This window comes from Hyposmocoma kahamanoa, unplaced genomic scaffold (assembly GCF_003589595.1).
Source record: "Hyposmocoma kahamanoa isolate Upper Pololo Valley unplaced genomic scaffold, ASM358959v1 76, whole genome shotgun sequence".
Lineage (NCBI taxonomy): Eukaryota > Metazoa > Arthropoda > Insecta > Lepidoptera > Cosmopterigidae > Hyposmocoma > Hyposmocoma kahamanoa.
In genome coordinates, this window is record NW_020653900.1 from 13,935,162 (window position 1) to 13,950,632 (window position 15,471).

A 15,471-nucleotide genomic window follows, 5' to 3' on the forward strand; every position below is an offset into this window, starting at 1 on the left:
ACAAAAAGTCGATTTTCCCAAAACTTACTCCGAATGAGATAGCGCTTTTCTTCTTATCAGGGCAGTATCATGTTTTTTAAAAGTCATTCACAGAAGTTGGTAGTTGGTGTTTATCATGTTGGTCATAGTCCTGCTAGGTTTTCAGTATTTTACAAAATAATCTTGTATTATGTGTTTTTTATAATTCTCTTGCAATTTTTTTAAAATCGGTAAGTAAACAATAGTATGTACGTATATAAAATAGCTAAGTATACAAGCTATGGATACACATAATTATAATATTGATCATAATTTTTAAAGCTATGAAATTCCATTATTATTATATGATACAGTTGGTATTACATTATTATTTAGTACATAATATAGTCATCAAATCCTTTAGCGTGTTTGCAGTTATTTTCGTATCTACGTAACTATTATGTAATTTGGTTTCGCTACATATACTACAAGTAAATTAAAAAGTTTTATTTCTTTACAATTCCATTTTTTTTATTAATACAAATCAATAAATACAAGACCACTTCGTGACTTTTATTCTTTTTTACTACTTTTTAATAACAATTATTAGAATTTATAATTGCGTATCGGACTTAGTGCACAAGCGACATCCCAAGTTAGTCAGAGTTTTAGTTTATCGAATGCAGTGAGCGAACGCGCTAACGGTTGTTAATTCGCGTCAATGAAGGTTGTTAGACATATTTAATAATTATGTTTTCGTAGATAGTTTGATTTGATTTGGACATAGATAGGGGTTGACCGGCCAAAGTCATATACCGTAAACAGTTTTTATTCCAAGTAACTATGTAAATTTATTAAAAGTAATAATTTGTTTCTGTAATAGTCTGTGTACGACTATGTTGTCTGTTGTTGTGGTTTCTCCTCTCGGCGAATTTTATCACCGGCATCGAGTATATAACCAGAAACAGAGACGAAATAAGGCCCATCCATCCCTGGCCTCTGATCAGGTAAATGGGCTTTAAATCACTTTTAAATATCAACTCTCGTTTGCGCTGAAATCACAAATTAGAAAACTGAAAGAGTACAGCGCCAAGAACGGACCTGTGTGTACGTCTCCGTGTATTCCAAAAATATTCTGTAATCATTGTACTAAAGATAATATCTTTAATAATATCTCTAACTATGGTTGCTGTTCCATTCGGTGGTGTGGGGAAATCAGCAAAACATCTAATTACAAAACAAACGGAATCACATTTCATCGGTAATTAAACATTAAGTATGTAATTTTGCAATATTCGTCCATTATAGCAAAGCTCAAGTTAAACTGGTCGCCTTGAAGTGAAACAATTGAGGACACCCGACAATTGTTTCGAATTCAGGCTGGCCAATCGGATCGCAGTTGTCACAGTAATGATTTGGCAGAATAGTTTTCAAACAATTTAAATGACATTTCGTCTCTATTTCTGGTTATATACTAAATGATCACTGGTGAAATCATGAGCAATTAACACGTTTTCCTTAGCTTGAGACTTGACATTGGCAGAATTATCGATAGAGTTGTAAAGGCTCAACGCACACTGGCGCAAAGTCGAAGCATAGCGTCGCGTTCTGTTTTTCAACTACAATCCATGGTACGCCCGGATTACAGTGTGGTCGGTGTCTGAGGCCTCACTCAAGGAATGCACGGCGACGTACGAAACCGCTCGACTTTAACCAAGCGTCGCGTCGTCATCGTCGACTCTCGATTACATATTTGCATAACACAAATTTGTACCTTAATAATGGAAAAATAGAGATGAATATGCTATAGGCGATAAACATGACGCGTCGCGACGCTTCGACTGTGCGCTATTGTGAGATGAGCCTAACACTTTAAAGAAGAACGCATATGCCATAATGTTATGGTTATTTAATAAAAAGTTATTTATTAAATAAATAAAATAAATTTAGAAATGATATACGATTGAATTTGTAAAGAATGATATATGAGATTTTTGTCACGCATTTTAAAATATCTTTTAAACGTTAGCTTAAATATGTGAAATTATATAGAACACGTTGTCCGTGTTTCGTAGAGAGGGCGAAAATGCCATTTTGAAAAATTTTTTAGAGGAGGACTCTTTTCAAATATTACATGATATATCGCTCTGCTCTTACAATAGTGTTTATAACTCAAAATTTGTAAAATTCAAGATTAAGCTGTTGCTGAAGTTAAAATTTGATTCTCTACAAGTCAATAAAACTGTTGTTAGATTATTGTAAGAAACAATCAAAAGATTTCTACTTATTTCAAAATGAGACAAAGTTTTTGAGAGCTAGTTGTGGATAAAACAGTCCTTGTGGATAAAACTCAAAAATGTTAAGTTATTGTTTAGATTTTATTTCTAAATATATTTGTCAAGTAGGAAATTGTTCAAAAATGTCGGTAATAAAGTTTAACCTATAAATAAATTTTTTATATCACTCACGGGACGTAAGTAATTCGTTTTTCATCAATTCTGAAAAAAAAAGACTTTTTGAGTTAATACACTATTGTATTAACAGAGCGATATGTTTAGTTAAATAGAGATTATTTATTTATTAATTAAACTATTCAAATTTAGCTTTACAATTTATTATTTATAATTGGGCATAATTTTTTTTAAAATTTTTTTTTCTAGCATTAAATTATAATGGACTATGTGGTGACTTAGTCAAGTTTGCGAAATAAGCCCGTGTTTGCAAAAGTTGAGTCTTGCCCCCAACGGGCAGGCTGAAAACCAGTTCTACTGTTCTGTGAATACTGAGACTGTCCTCCACACATAAATATATATATATATTTAATATTTTTAGATAGTCTATTTATGCGTGAGAGGCCGATACCTTAATTTCACCTGATGTTAAATAGATGAGATCTGCATTCGAAGAAGGTTCAAAGCCCACGGAAAACGTGTGAAGATCCCAACTCGCATTTCTTCAACTTCACCTGAGAGGAGACTCGTGCCCAGCAGTGGGACGTGTAAAAAGGTTGATGTTGTTGTCGATGGTGTATTTGTATTAATTAGCTGGTGATCGAAATGGCAAACTTGATTATTAATTAGATTTTGTAAAGTATAAAAGATCCTAGTGTCTTTCGAGCGTCAGTGTCTTGCCAACACACGCACACCGTTACACATAAGATAAATCCAGAGCGTCGAGCTACTGCGAAATAGTGCCAAACAACACCGTGTACCTACTAGTTCAGTTATCCAGTTCAGTTGACTGAACTAGTGAGATATTTTTTTCCCGTCAGTTCAGTACAAAATATAACAAGTTTTTTCCCCTGGCTTAGTAGAGATTTTTTATTTCCTCTACTACCACTAATTCAGTTGTCCAACCTCACTCTATAGTAATTTTGTTGTCCAGTCCAGTTAGTGATTGAACTATAAAGAATTTCTATCATGTTTGCACAACTGAAAAAAACAAGCTTTTTTTGCTGTACCCGACCTCTATTTTTTTGTTGTCTCCCATTTTTATCGGCATACTAATGCAATGTTGTGGCACCATTGAGCTGATCTGATTGACATTGATTTGAGATTGACAATTCTGTGGGAAAAAAATTTTCTTGCTAGTTCAGTCAACTGAACAAACGAGAAAAAATCTCAATAGCTCAGTTAACTGAACTAGACAACTGAGCTAGTGGGAATAGACCTACGACGCGCCGCGCTGGCATTGCGTGTTGGCAACACGCTGGCGCTCGAAAGACACTTGTGCGGGGGGGTCTCTTGTAAAAAGTTTTACTTTCATGTTTAATTGTTAATAATGAATAAGTGAAAATAGTTTGTGTTTAAGTGCAATATTGTTTTTCTAAGTCTTTACCACTCTTGAACCTAAAAATGTTATCATCTTTCGGTATACGACTGTCAGAGTTGACGACATGTAATGAATTGTTCGGTTAATCATAGCTGGTGTAGAAATTTAGCATTATGTTACCGTCTAGGAACTTGAAGGCCGCCCCATGTGTTAGTTATTTGTATTTTACTATTATATATTCGTCGGATTCATCAAACGAGACAAAAGTATGCTTGTCACTGTAGTTATATCTAAATGTGGCTTTCAATAATTATTTTTGGTTTAATATTAAGGTTAATATCACGATGTTTTAATACCACTGTATTCAATTATTTTTGTGAAATTTACTAGTTTTTTAAGAGTTTTTTTATAATTATTAATACAAAATTCGATCACAAAGAAAAATTCCTTCGATAGCTCTGGTATGGCGAGGTCGCTGGCTCGTGTAGATTTTTTATATAATATTAAGTGACGGGGCGAACAAGTCGTGCGCTTGATGGTAAGCTACACGCCTGTCCATAACAGTTGCAGTGTCAGTCAGAGCTTTAAATTGCAAATAACTGAAGGACACTTCCACTGCGTCTGTCACCTTGAGACATAAGTTGACGAGTCCTATATGCCTGTTATTCCACCAGCACCCTTCAAAACTGGAACGCAGTAATGCTGACATTACTGCTTGGCGCCAGAAATAGGTAAGGTGGCAGTACTTCCCCGGTCCAGTTAGATCGAAGCAATTTTTCTGTGTTCAATCTTTGTATTATTTTGTAATACTTTTGTTTTATTTGTTAAAGACGACGCTTAAAAACATTAATTTTTGTAGTTTTAACATGTAATAAATAAGACGATTTCAATTTTCTAGTTTGTTAGACATGAAGTGATCTTTGTCTATATAAAAAGCGATAAAATATTAACAAGCTTGTTTCTAAACTTTAAAAAGCTACTTCATAACTGTACAAAGATTTTGCTTTACCAATCCAGTGTTATTTGGTTAAAGTAAATACTAGTTAAGTAACTAAATTATCAGATCTCAAATTAGGGAATTCTATAAATACCAGAACAATGAAATTATTGTTGGGGCACCACTAGGGACATCTAGACGAGTTCCAATTTAGAAAAGTTCGTTTCCCAAATAGGTCTTGTTAATTGAACCCGTCCTTTAGCGCCCACGATGCTGATTAGGCCAACGAGGTCGTCAAATTAATTTTTCTTGTGAAAAATGAACTTTCAATGTCACAAATTTTGATAATGATGATTTTAAACAATTAAAATAATTTTAATTGGGCACTTAAAAGTTTATCTTAGTGTCAGTATTACTTTAATCAAATAACAATAAATAATTTTTATAATAAACTACTTTTTGAACAAAATTATTTGATCGCTTAATTGTCTAAAGCATCACAATATTAATAAAGCAGGTAATTTTACATTTGAAACATAGTGTCTATTAGACTGGCATAGTGAAACACAACGTCTATTAGTCTGTCATAGTGAAACACAGTGTCCATTATACTTATTTAAATGAAACTCAGTGTTTGTTACACAGTCATAGTAAAATACAGTGTCCATTACACTTATTTCAATGAAACACAGTGTTTATTATACAGTCCTAGTGAGACACAGTGTCTATTACACATATTTCAAACGAAACAGAGTGTATATTTTAGAAATATACAGAATTAGTTTGCAATAAAGCGAATATTTAGATGAAATGCAGCGACTATTGTTAATGACAAAATGGAAGATAATCAACGCACATTGTAAAGACCCGGTGCTGCTCGTCGCTGAGCCAACATTATTCTGTTGGCCACACAAGTATAGCAGCACAGGTAAGCCAAACATCACTTGAACAATATCCTCTTAAAGGCTCTTCGAAAATCTTTATTAAATATCGTATATATTACAGGATTTAGCACTGAATTCATGTACCCTAACCAGAAAGCTATAGAAAACGCCATATTGGCTATTTCGCAAGACTTACACGCTGCTGAGAATATGTAAAGGAAGAAGAAGGGCAACCAGCAAGCTATAAAGCTGCCCATAATTAAGCCTAATATTAATGTAGCCCGTTTTTCTTTTTTTCTTGCCAATCTTCTTTTTTCTCTTTCCGGATCTCTGGGTTTGTGCTGTTTTGGCAAGGCGGGTTCGAGCTCCGATTTACTGGGCTGCTGTTTCTGCTGTCTTCTATCAGAACTACTTTTCTTGAAGATTCTTAGTTTTAGAGGTTTAACAACGGCGCAGCGGCTTACGACCCCGGAGTCTGATGATGATGGTTCCATTTCCGAAACCATGTCTGTGTCGATGGCCACACTGGCCGCTCGACCTCTCGTCTCGAGTTCTCCATTGACGGATAATGTCGAGTTTCTTAACGGACACGTCGTTAAGAGATTTCTTTGGACTTGTGCTGATGTTACCACCTGGAGAGAGAAATAGAATGATTTAGGTAATACCAAAGCAATGAACAGACCTAAATTTGGGTCTCTGAGGTCCGCAGGTAAAACTTTTCTCTAAGAAGCATTCAGTTTGTCTCGACAAAGCCTCCAGTGACCATTTTAGATTGACATCTATTTCGACTACGACACAAAGCGACGTTGTTGCTAGTTTTATTTTATTTCAATGTACATATAAATAATATTTAGTTATTCGGGTTTGTTTAATTATGTGTAGAGATGGTAAAAACTGCTAATTAAAAAAAATGTGTTGATTGCGAAAAGACCACTAAAGGTTTTAAGATAAGTAAGTTTACTGGTAAAACACGATTTTTATTTTTATTTATAAGATTATTATTCACATTGACGATTCAATTTGTTTAGGAAATATAGATGGTGGGATTTGAAATATAAGTACGTTGTAAAAAATTAAATTGTGGATAATTGAACTGACCAACGCTCACGCTTGAATTGAAAAGCGTTCTTAAGTGATTATTTTAAAAAGCGAACTTTATTAAATGCTTTTCGTTTAAACCAATAATCATAAGTAACCTATAGTATATTACGTTTCTTAAATATTACGATTATTATTTTTAAAAATTGCCCCGTCTGTTAAATGCAATAGTACATTTCCTAGTTACATCTAAGTTGTTTCAAATTACGTTAACATATTAAGATGGAATATTTGACTTAACTCGTAGGTACTTATGCAATGTTATAATCTTTTAATTACTCGTACACATGGAATGCAGCATATTTTTTATTTTGCTCTTACATATGAAATGTTGCAAATTTTACGGATTTTAATTTTACGGTACATTATTATAGATCGTCGCATATTTTATTTTACTCGTACATATGGAATGTTGTATATTTTTATTTTACTCGTGAATGTTGCATTATTTTTGTATTAAAAAAAACTTAGTTTATGATATTACGTGCCTTTAATGTATCCTTTCTTTCATCAGGTGGTGGCGGCATGGTGTCTCCTGCTTCACTGGTCGATATGTCCGATGCCAAGTCGCATGTCACCGTTGGTATCGCCACTTGCTGGGCCTCGATTGTTGAAATTGGATTGTCTCTGCAAGATGAGTGTGATAAATTGTATTTGTTTGTTCTTGTTCAATCATTTAGGCGTCGGGTAAGGTCATTATAAGCTAGTCTGAAACTGACTGATTTTCGGGCAGCAGGTTGGTTTCACGGTGTTTTCTTCTTCCGATAAATCAAGATATACTTATGTATATCAAAGTTATTATTGAAAGGCAGACTGTACCAAACACTTATATCAAAAGCCAAACTCTCCACAGAACATCCTGAGACTTAACTATGAAACAAACGAGATGAGATATATTTCACATGCAAATTTATACCATGTGACACTCTTATTTATTGACGGGAAGAACAAGTGCACCTGATAGTAAGCTACGAACCTTTCACAGGAAGCTCTACTGCTACTGTAGTAGCCAATTAAGTCTTATTTATTATTAATAACAACATTAAAACTTTATTAAACTGGATATTTAATACATGCGAAACATGTTTGTTCCGGGATTGTTACATCTCGTGTACCATGTTCAAATTAAATAATTGAAAAAATATTAAATGCCACTTATACCATTTACAACAAGAACCCTAAATAAATTATATAATAAAATATATAAAAAAAATACAAATTGTAAATCCCAACGTGTCGTTGGTTGCAAAATACGTGTCACATGAGCCAGTTCTTTAGAACGGAAACACTCTGTTTTGTTTTATCGAGTTGCCTCGTCGTCGGTATAGACACTTGTTGGGCGACGATTGTCGATATTGGATTGTCTGTGGAACGGATTGCAATAAATCGTACGGGAGAGATTTATTTTTGGCCGTTCGGGTGTTATGTCCCGTTATGCTTCCTATTGAATGGGTAGGCGTATCATACGCAGCGTATATTTGAAAGTGAAGGATAAAATTTAGTATTGACCGTTAGGGTAAATAGACAAGAATAATATTTCTATGATACCAAGTTTCAGGGCAAACAAGTCGTACACCTGGTCACAGAATAAAAAAGTAACAAGAAACTCCCTAGCTTTACATATTGACGGTTACATTGACAGAACGGCAACAAAGCTGTTCGCTAATGGACGACTTTGATGTTTAAGGCGAGGTATTTCAATGCGAGCCTGAATGAATAAAACAGATCTGACTTCGACAAGCCCCGATGGCGACAGATGGAAACGACGTACTTATGTACTGTGTCTGAGACTCATCTTATTCAGTATTATTGTTTTCTTAATTTATTTGGTGTAGGGTAAATACATATTTACTTATAAATATTTAATACAGATTGGATGGTACAAACTTTGGGAGGCTTATACCCAGCAGTGGGCGTGGATGATGACAATAACGCACACACGCTAATAGCCCTGCACTAGGGAAACCTTGTATCACGGGTGCCATGGACACACACATAGACAACCACAAATTACACCCAAACTCACGAGAGAAATAGATGTTGGCCATACAATATTTTCTTACAGCCCAAGAATCGAACCCGGGACCTCTGCGTGGACCATGATGGTAATCCTTCGGCCCCGGAGGCAGTTATGACGATGATGAATACACATTTATTATATCATTAAAATGACACGCTTTATGTTCGTCAAAGTCAAAGTCCAATAATCTTTATTTCATAGGTACGCAAATTACACTTGAAATGGTCATACTGATTAAACTGTACTGTGTATTGGTAAGGCGGATTCCCCTGACAAGAATGAGCAAGAAACTCTAGGGTCTAATGATGTAAACTAGGGTAAACTCAATTAGTATTGGCTATAAATATGTAGTGAATGGTAAAGTTGTACACGAAATTTCAAACACCTCAGTTGATAAAAAGCACTTATCAAAAATATAACATTTTAAGTGCATTTAATTTTTTTTTAATAATTTGTTTCATTCATTCGTTCCATCAATCACTCACTCACCCATTTATTCCATAAGCAACTATTTTGAAGTGTCAAACCATTCGAACGATATCATAAAATAAGGTGGTGTGTTACCTAACAGAATTAACACTATCTCCTTCAGGCATAGGGATCGACGGCGTGGCAGGCATGGGCCTCGTTCCCTTTGGCACGTTTGTGAAGCTCGTCTGTTGCTCGTTCTGAAACAATTCAACAAAGTTAAAAAAAATGATATACCTTAACAGCATTTCGCACAAGAAATAAATACTGTCGTAACTCAAATTGGTTGAATTGAGAAGATTTCAAACTTCGAAAAATTTCTCCATAATCTGGCCTGATAAAAATTAAAGGCGTATAGGTGTATAATTCACGCTTAAATAGAAGAAGCCTTTTGATATATAAAGATAGATATAACATGATGAGATGATATGCTTGTTGACGAGGGTCTAGAATAATCAAATAAAAGACTCGGTCCCCATCATTTATTTTAAAATAAGAATAGGTAAAGAAAAGGAAAAGGAAGAAAGGTGAAGGCTGTAAAAAAACAAAATAACGGTATAAACATACGTACAATCATATAAAAACACTCCCTACTTAAATTACATACAGGTTTGACATGGTAAAAAAAGGAACTGACTCCAAAAGGGGTTGTGTTTGTGCAAATATTACGCTTTACAAGCAGCTAGGTTACATGATTTTCAATGGTATAATCAGAATTTTGACATGAAGTCGAGCACGTCTACTCGCATCGGAAATTTAGTAGAGACTCGACAGAACGAAGAAAAGGAGTAAAAGAACGATTCAAAAGTTCAAAGTAGGTGGCCAGGAACCAGAGAAAAGGGTGATAAATGAGATGACGACGAAAGAGGTCGCAGCGTTACATGCCGAAGGCGCCGGTTCGAATCGAACCGGATCGAAGGAATATTTCTTAATCTTCGATGTTTGTATTAATAATTATAACAAATTAGTGGAGTAATTTCACTAAAAACACACATTTATCTACACACATATAATAAACCCACTATGATGTATTAAAAATAAAGATAAACTGTTTTGTTACAACAAATTCTTATCTGTGAAAATGTTATTATATCTTAATATTAACATCAAATTTGGAACATCCCTGAAAAACAAAACAATTTGATTCGACCTCAATTCTAATATCAGTTGAGATTAAGTTTTATTCGAAATTAAATGTCAATAGCAAATAATTTTGACAAATCTCACACGTTACTTGATATCGAACGATATGATATTTGGGGCCTACTCTAATTTGTCTATGAATTAAAAAAACAACTACGGTTGTTAATTAATAATTACAGCTAATAGCTCTGATCAATGTTGCAATGCCGGTCGTAACATGCGGTTCCTGAACACGTCATACAGAGCAAAGCAGTGTATATAACTGTACATAATTAGGCATTAAAAAATTCGTGTGATGTTTTCATAAACCCACACTCGTATTTTAATTACGTCACAATTACATAATCTACCATAATATCATGCTAGAAGCATCGTGATATTCCATGAACTTAATATTATATTAAAGGTGTTTTTATTGTGTGTCTTGAAGGGCGAATAAAGCTTCTTTCAAACAATAAAACTGAGCCTCGATTGTATTTATCGTCCTAGGGATTTATGAGCCCGGCTTGCTCGAAAGTCAATTTTTATGATTTTCGGAATGCCTCAATAGGTAAGTCGCTAAGCCACTAAACTTTATGAATTGTAGCGAAAGTTGAAATCCTATTGTTGCACCCACGTTGCACCAATGTTTTCCAAAAACGGTTGAGCATCATTTAACAAAAAGTAGCTAGCTCAAAATGATACAATTATAGACAAAATAATGAATAATATCCACTTGGTACGGGTCTCCTCTCAGGTGAGGGTTTAGGCCAGTGATTGGCAAATCGCGGCCTAAATCTTTGACCTTTTATGTGTGGCTCTGACACAAAATACCGATCCCGTTGAAGTATACAAGACAAGTGTGGAAAAGAGTTGGAAAGGGACGAAAGGGTTACCAGCATTCTGCAGGTTATATCACGGAGAGTGTGAGATGGAATTGCATGATTTGATTCCGCCTTCTCCTTTCCATCATCGGGGGACTAGACGTGAGCTGGGGGTACTCTTATGTTGTGGATACTCCCAGGAGTCGCGCGAAACGTTTCGCTTCCACATTTATATGGCGAGCGGCTAGGGAGTAGAATTCCCTACCTGGGGACTTTTTCCCCGAAAGCTATTACTTGAATCTTGTCATTGTATGTAGTGAATAGATTATTTAGGTGTACATCGTCGATCTCATCGTCACTTTCCGTCAGGTGAGATGGAGGTCAAATGCGCACTTATTTTTATATTAAAAAATACCTCTGCAAACGTACTTCCTTCAGACTGAGGACGTTTTTAGATTAAACCAACTTAAGAGTATCCTGTATATAGTTTAAATTTAAAAAAAAAAGGCTCTTAAATGAAATTTCAATTGCTGCTGTACTATTGACATTTGGCTCTGCTAACTAATGAGTATGCCGACCGATGGTTGATAGTCGGCGACGCTGTCCAATGCGGGTGGGCGACTTCACACGTCTTCCGAGGGTTGTGAAACTTCTTCGACATGCAGGTTCCATCACGATATTTTGGTATGTTCCAAAAATCCCCAATAAAAACCCCACTGGTGGGGTTCCTAAACTTTGATTTAATTTTTACTGTAGCGCGCGTTTCTTTATTAAAAGTATAAAAGCTTCAACGCCATTTGTGGAACAAAATTAAATCAAACTGTAGGATTCCTAACCGTGGGGTTTTTTGGTGGGGATTTGTGGAACATACCGATGTTTTCCTTCACCGAAAAGCTCATGATAAATTTCAAATTAAATTTCGAACATAATATAATAATAATTAAATAAATAAAATAATAAATTCCGGAAAATTCAGAGTCGCTAGCCCGGATTCGAACCCGTAGCCTCTACTTGAGAGGCGGTATGTCAATTAAGTAGGTCATTAGGCTATCATGGTTTTTTTGTCTATTTTGATGTCCCGAGTCTAGAATTGTATCATTTTATGCACATGGCATATTTTTCGCGCACAGATGAGGTGCATCAGTATAATTCAGTATAATAATAAATTATTATTAATTTTATTAATTGTTAATTGTTATCCTTTATTCATTTTTAGGTATACCGCACACGTCAAATCGTTCGTTTTATTTTAAAACTCTTTTTTTTCCAACCGCCACAAATGAAACCCGGGCGGTTGAAAAAAAAAACAAAAATATCTTGCAACGAATTGAAACATTTGTAATAAAAATTGCTTCAAATTTTCTGCACTATTTTTTATCTTTATTTAAATCGGTATTTTATTATACATTTTTCTCGCCATTGCAATAGGATAAACTACGCGTGGGGTTAGAATGATTCTAAATATATTACCTAAGGAAATTTAAAGTCGAAATTTTGAAGATCTACTAAAGAAAATAAATAGCCATTACTGCTGGTATTATATATACAAAAAAAAACTTACACTTCTAGGCTTTTTCCGGATGCCTCTTCTAGCCCGAGCTTTAGCCGCGTAGTAAATCCTGATGTAAACAAACACCATGATGCAGGACGGTATGTAAAAGCTCCCCAGCGCCGAGTACAGCACGTAGCCGATGTCATCTGACACCTGAGAAAAATTAGTATAATGTTAGTTGATGGGTTAATAAAAGACTTTAAGGCAAGCCTGTCAGTTAGATTAACAATAAGTTTGACCGAGAAACAACAGTATCGTTTTTATACAAATAATGGATCACGAAATAGTTTTTCCGTTATTTTACCATTATTTTTTTCCCTTAGAGCGGGACGCCTGTAAATTTAATATTGTTTTAAAAATAAGTAAAAATAAATAATTTTTGTAACTGTCATAAACAGAAGTTTACGATAGTTACAAAAATGATTAAAAAAGAGAACCAAAAATGTTTCTAGTAGCAATGTATTCTGGTGGGCTTTTTTTACATATTTTTCTCAGTAATATCAGTACTGAGTATACTAAAAAAACCGACGACAAAAGTTCGTGGAATAAGATCTGTTTGGCAAGTTTTATTGAAATCGGTTACCGGAAAGTGCTCAAAACCGGATTCATCCCTTAGTTCGCCACTATACGGGATTTAATAGAGGAGATAATAAAAATCAGTGCTCACTGCTTAAAGTTTATTGAGAGAAAAACGCCTCCAATTGGAGCATAGCAAAATCAACCGTTAAAACAATTGCTCCTTATAAAATTTAGGCGCTATTTATAAATATAAGTCTTCATGCATGAACAGCCACCCTTAGAGGTGGAATATTTTCTTTAAAATTAAATGGGACCGCTACTAGGGTACCCTCTTTCCAACACAAAAAGAATCATTAAAATCGGTTCACAAATGCAGGAGTTATCACGTAACGTACAAAAAAAAGAGTCGAATTGAGAGCCTCCTCCCTTTTTAAAAAATAATGTCACGTGTGTCCTGTTATATCAAAGCGGGACATTGTTATGTTGTATTTTGGGGACAGCGGGACACAAAGATTATAAGCGGGACTACATATGGTCACGTTATGCATAATCAAATTAGCCATGAATATTAGTTTCTAATTACCTTTGATACGGGCCATTAACTCGCGATGTCATTACAAGATTTTTTTCTACGTTGTCAGGCCCGTTACTTGAAGTCAACATTGAACTTACCGAGGTTTACTTAAACTTAGTTAAAGCTTGTGTTAATTCAACTTAAATTTCCTGCCTTGGTACGGTTTCCGCATTGTAACCTGAGAAGATTAATTTGTCTTTTTACTAGCGTATTTGTGTTCTCAACTATTTGTATTTGCAATCGATGAAATGGTTGTAAAATTAAGCTTGTATAATTACAATTTCTAATCTATACGGGTAGTAAGTGTGACGGAAAACGAAAGCTTTAAAAATATCATTTATGGATATATTAAAAAGAGGTGGCCATAAATGTGACCCCTGTAGAACGCCATAAGATTAATGTCCCTTACTTTTCAGACAAAATTCTCAAGAGTATCGATTATTTTGAATATTTAATAACGGCCCTAAAACTTCATGTTAAAATCCTCGCTTCACAGAATCTTAATCGTGAAAGGGTTTTCCGAGAAGGGGTGATAAATCAGATGATAAAACAGTAATGGTTATCGTGTTTTACTTTAGTATAATATTAATGGTTTATTTATATCATTAATGTCTACTTATAATTTTAGTGTTAAGAGTCGGTACTAACCTCAGCTCGAATTCAAAGTTTTCTCGTACGGTTTATTTTGCTTGGGTCGAGTGGCAGAATTAAAGAATTATTTTCTTTACAAACGAAATTGATGCCATTTGAAAAATGCTTATCGTATAGTATACGTGCTTTATTTAGTTCAGTTGATATAAAAAAATCATTGCTATATGTGAAGTACCGAGTTTCGAGGTAATTTGTCTTATTTTTCTATCGTGAAACTTTTTGGGAATCCTGTTTTCAATTCAATTCGACTGTATTTTTGTGTGTGTGTTACGTGATAACTTGCTACGCGACATTTGTGGACCGTTTTCGATGATTCTTTTTTTGTTTGAAAGTGTTCTCAGTAGTGGTCTTATTTAAAGAAAATATTCCACCTCTAAGGATGGTAAATTAGGGGATGAATCTGGTTTACTGGATTTCATCTACCGATTTCAATAAAACTTGTTGAGGTTTTTTTTGTAAAATAGTGTCATGTGATAACTTCTGACGTATGACCACTTGTGGCTTTATTATACTAAGGTTACGAACTTTTGGGACAGTTTTTGAACCCATTCCCTGACGATGTTTTTCTTCATAATTAAAATAAATAGTAATCGGTAAGCATGAAAAATGTAACTTTTTGAAATAGGTTGTTTTGCATTAATATTGGACATAACTGATAGATGGCTAATACCTCCTCAGTTTGTGTGAAACATAGTTTTGTTTGAGAAGACAAATATACTTAATTTAGATCCAAGAAAGTAGTTTCATTTCCAAAGTAAATATCCCTTACATAATTTTTTCAGCTACAACATAAAAACATTTTTGTAAAGAAGGTTATACAAAAACGTCAACGATGAATTATTATATGAATTTCTGGAGACCAAAGCAACAGTAGCAAGCGAACCCGATAATAAATCCATGTTAGTCAGTTAGTGTGAGGTTATATTTTATTCACCTGTCTACCCTAGTTACCCGAACGAGGTGATTGAATACATCCTGCGTTTCAGGAAAAGGCAAAAATGTTTGGTCTAATTTATAAACGCCTCTTGGAAAGCCATTGCGAAGTTACTCAATCGCATTATCTCGACTCGAATACTGCATTGTAATCCATAAT

General features: G+C 34.6%; 1 protein-coding gene across 1 annotated transcript in view; it reads right to left on the reverse strand.

Annotated features, from left to right (window-relative positions):
• Positions 1–5,453: 5,453 nt before the first annotated feature.
• Positions 5,454–15,471, reverse strand: part of LOC113232374 (alpha-2B adrenergic receptor) — a 530,426-nt gene continuing 520,408 nt past the window's right edge. Inside the window, exons 2-5 of the mRNA XM_026467065.1 lie at positions 12,644–12,787; positions 9,233–9,336; positions 7,137–7,275; positions 5,454–6,182 (exon numbers count right to left, since the gene is read on the reverse strand). Coding sequence (XP_026322850.1) covers positions 5,607–6,182; positions 7,137–7,275; positions 9,233–9,336; positions 12,644–12,721 — 897 coding nt within the window. The 5' untranslated portion in view covers positions 12,722–12,787 and the 3' untranslated portion in view covers positions 5,454–5,606. The remainder of the gene's footprint in view (positions 6,183–7,136; positions 7,276–9,232; positions 9,337–12,643; positions 12,788–15,471) is intronic.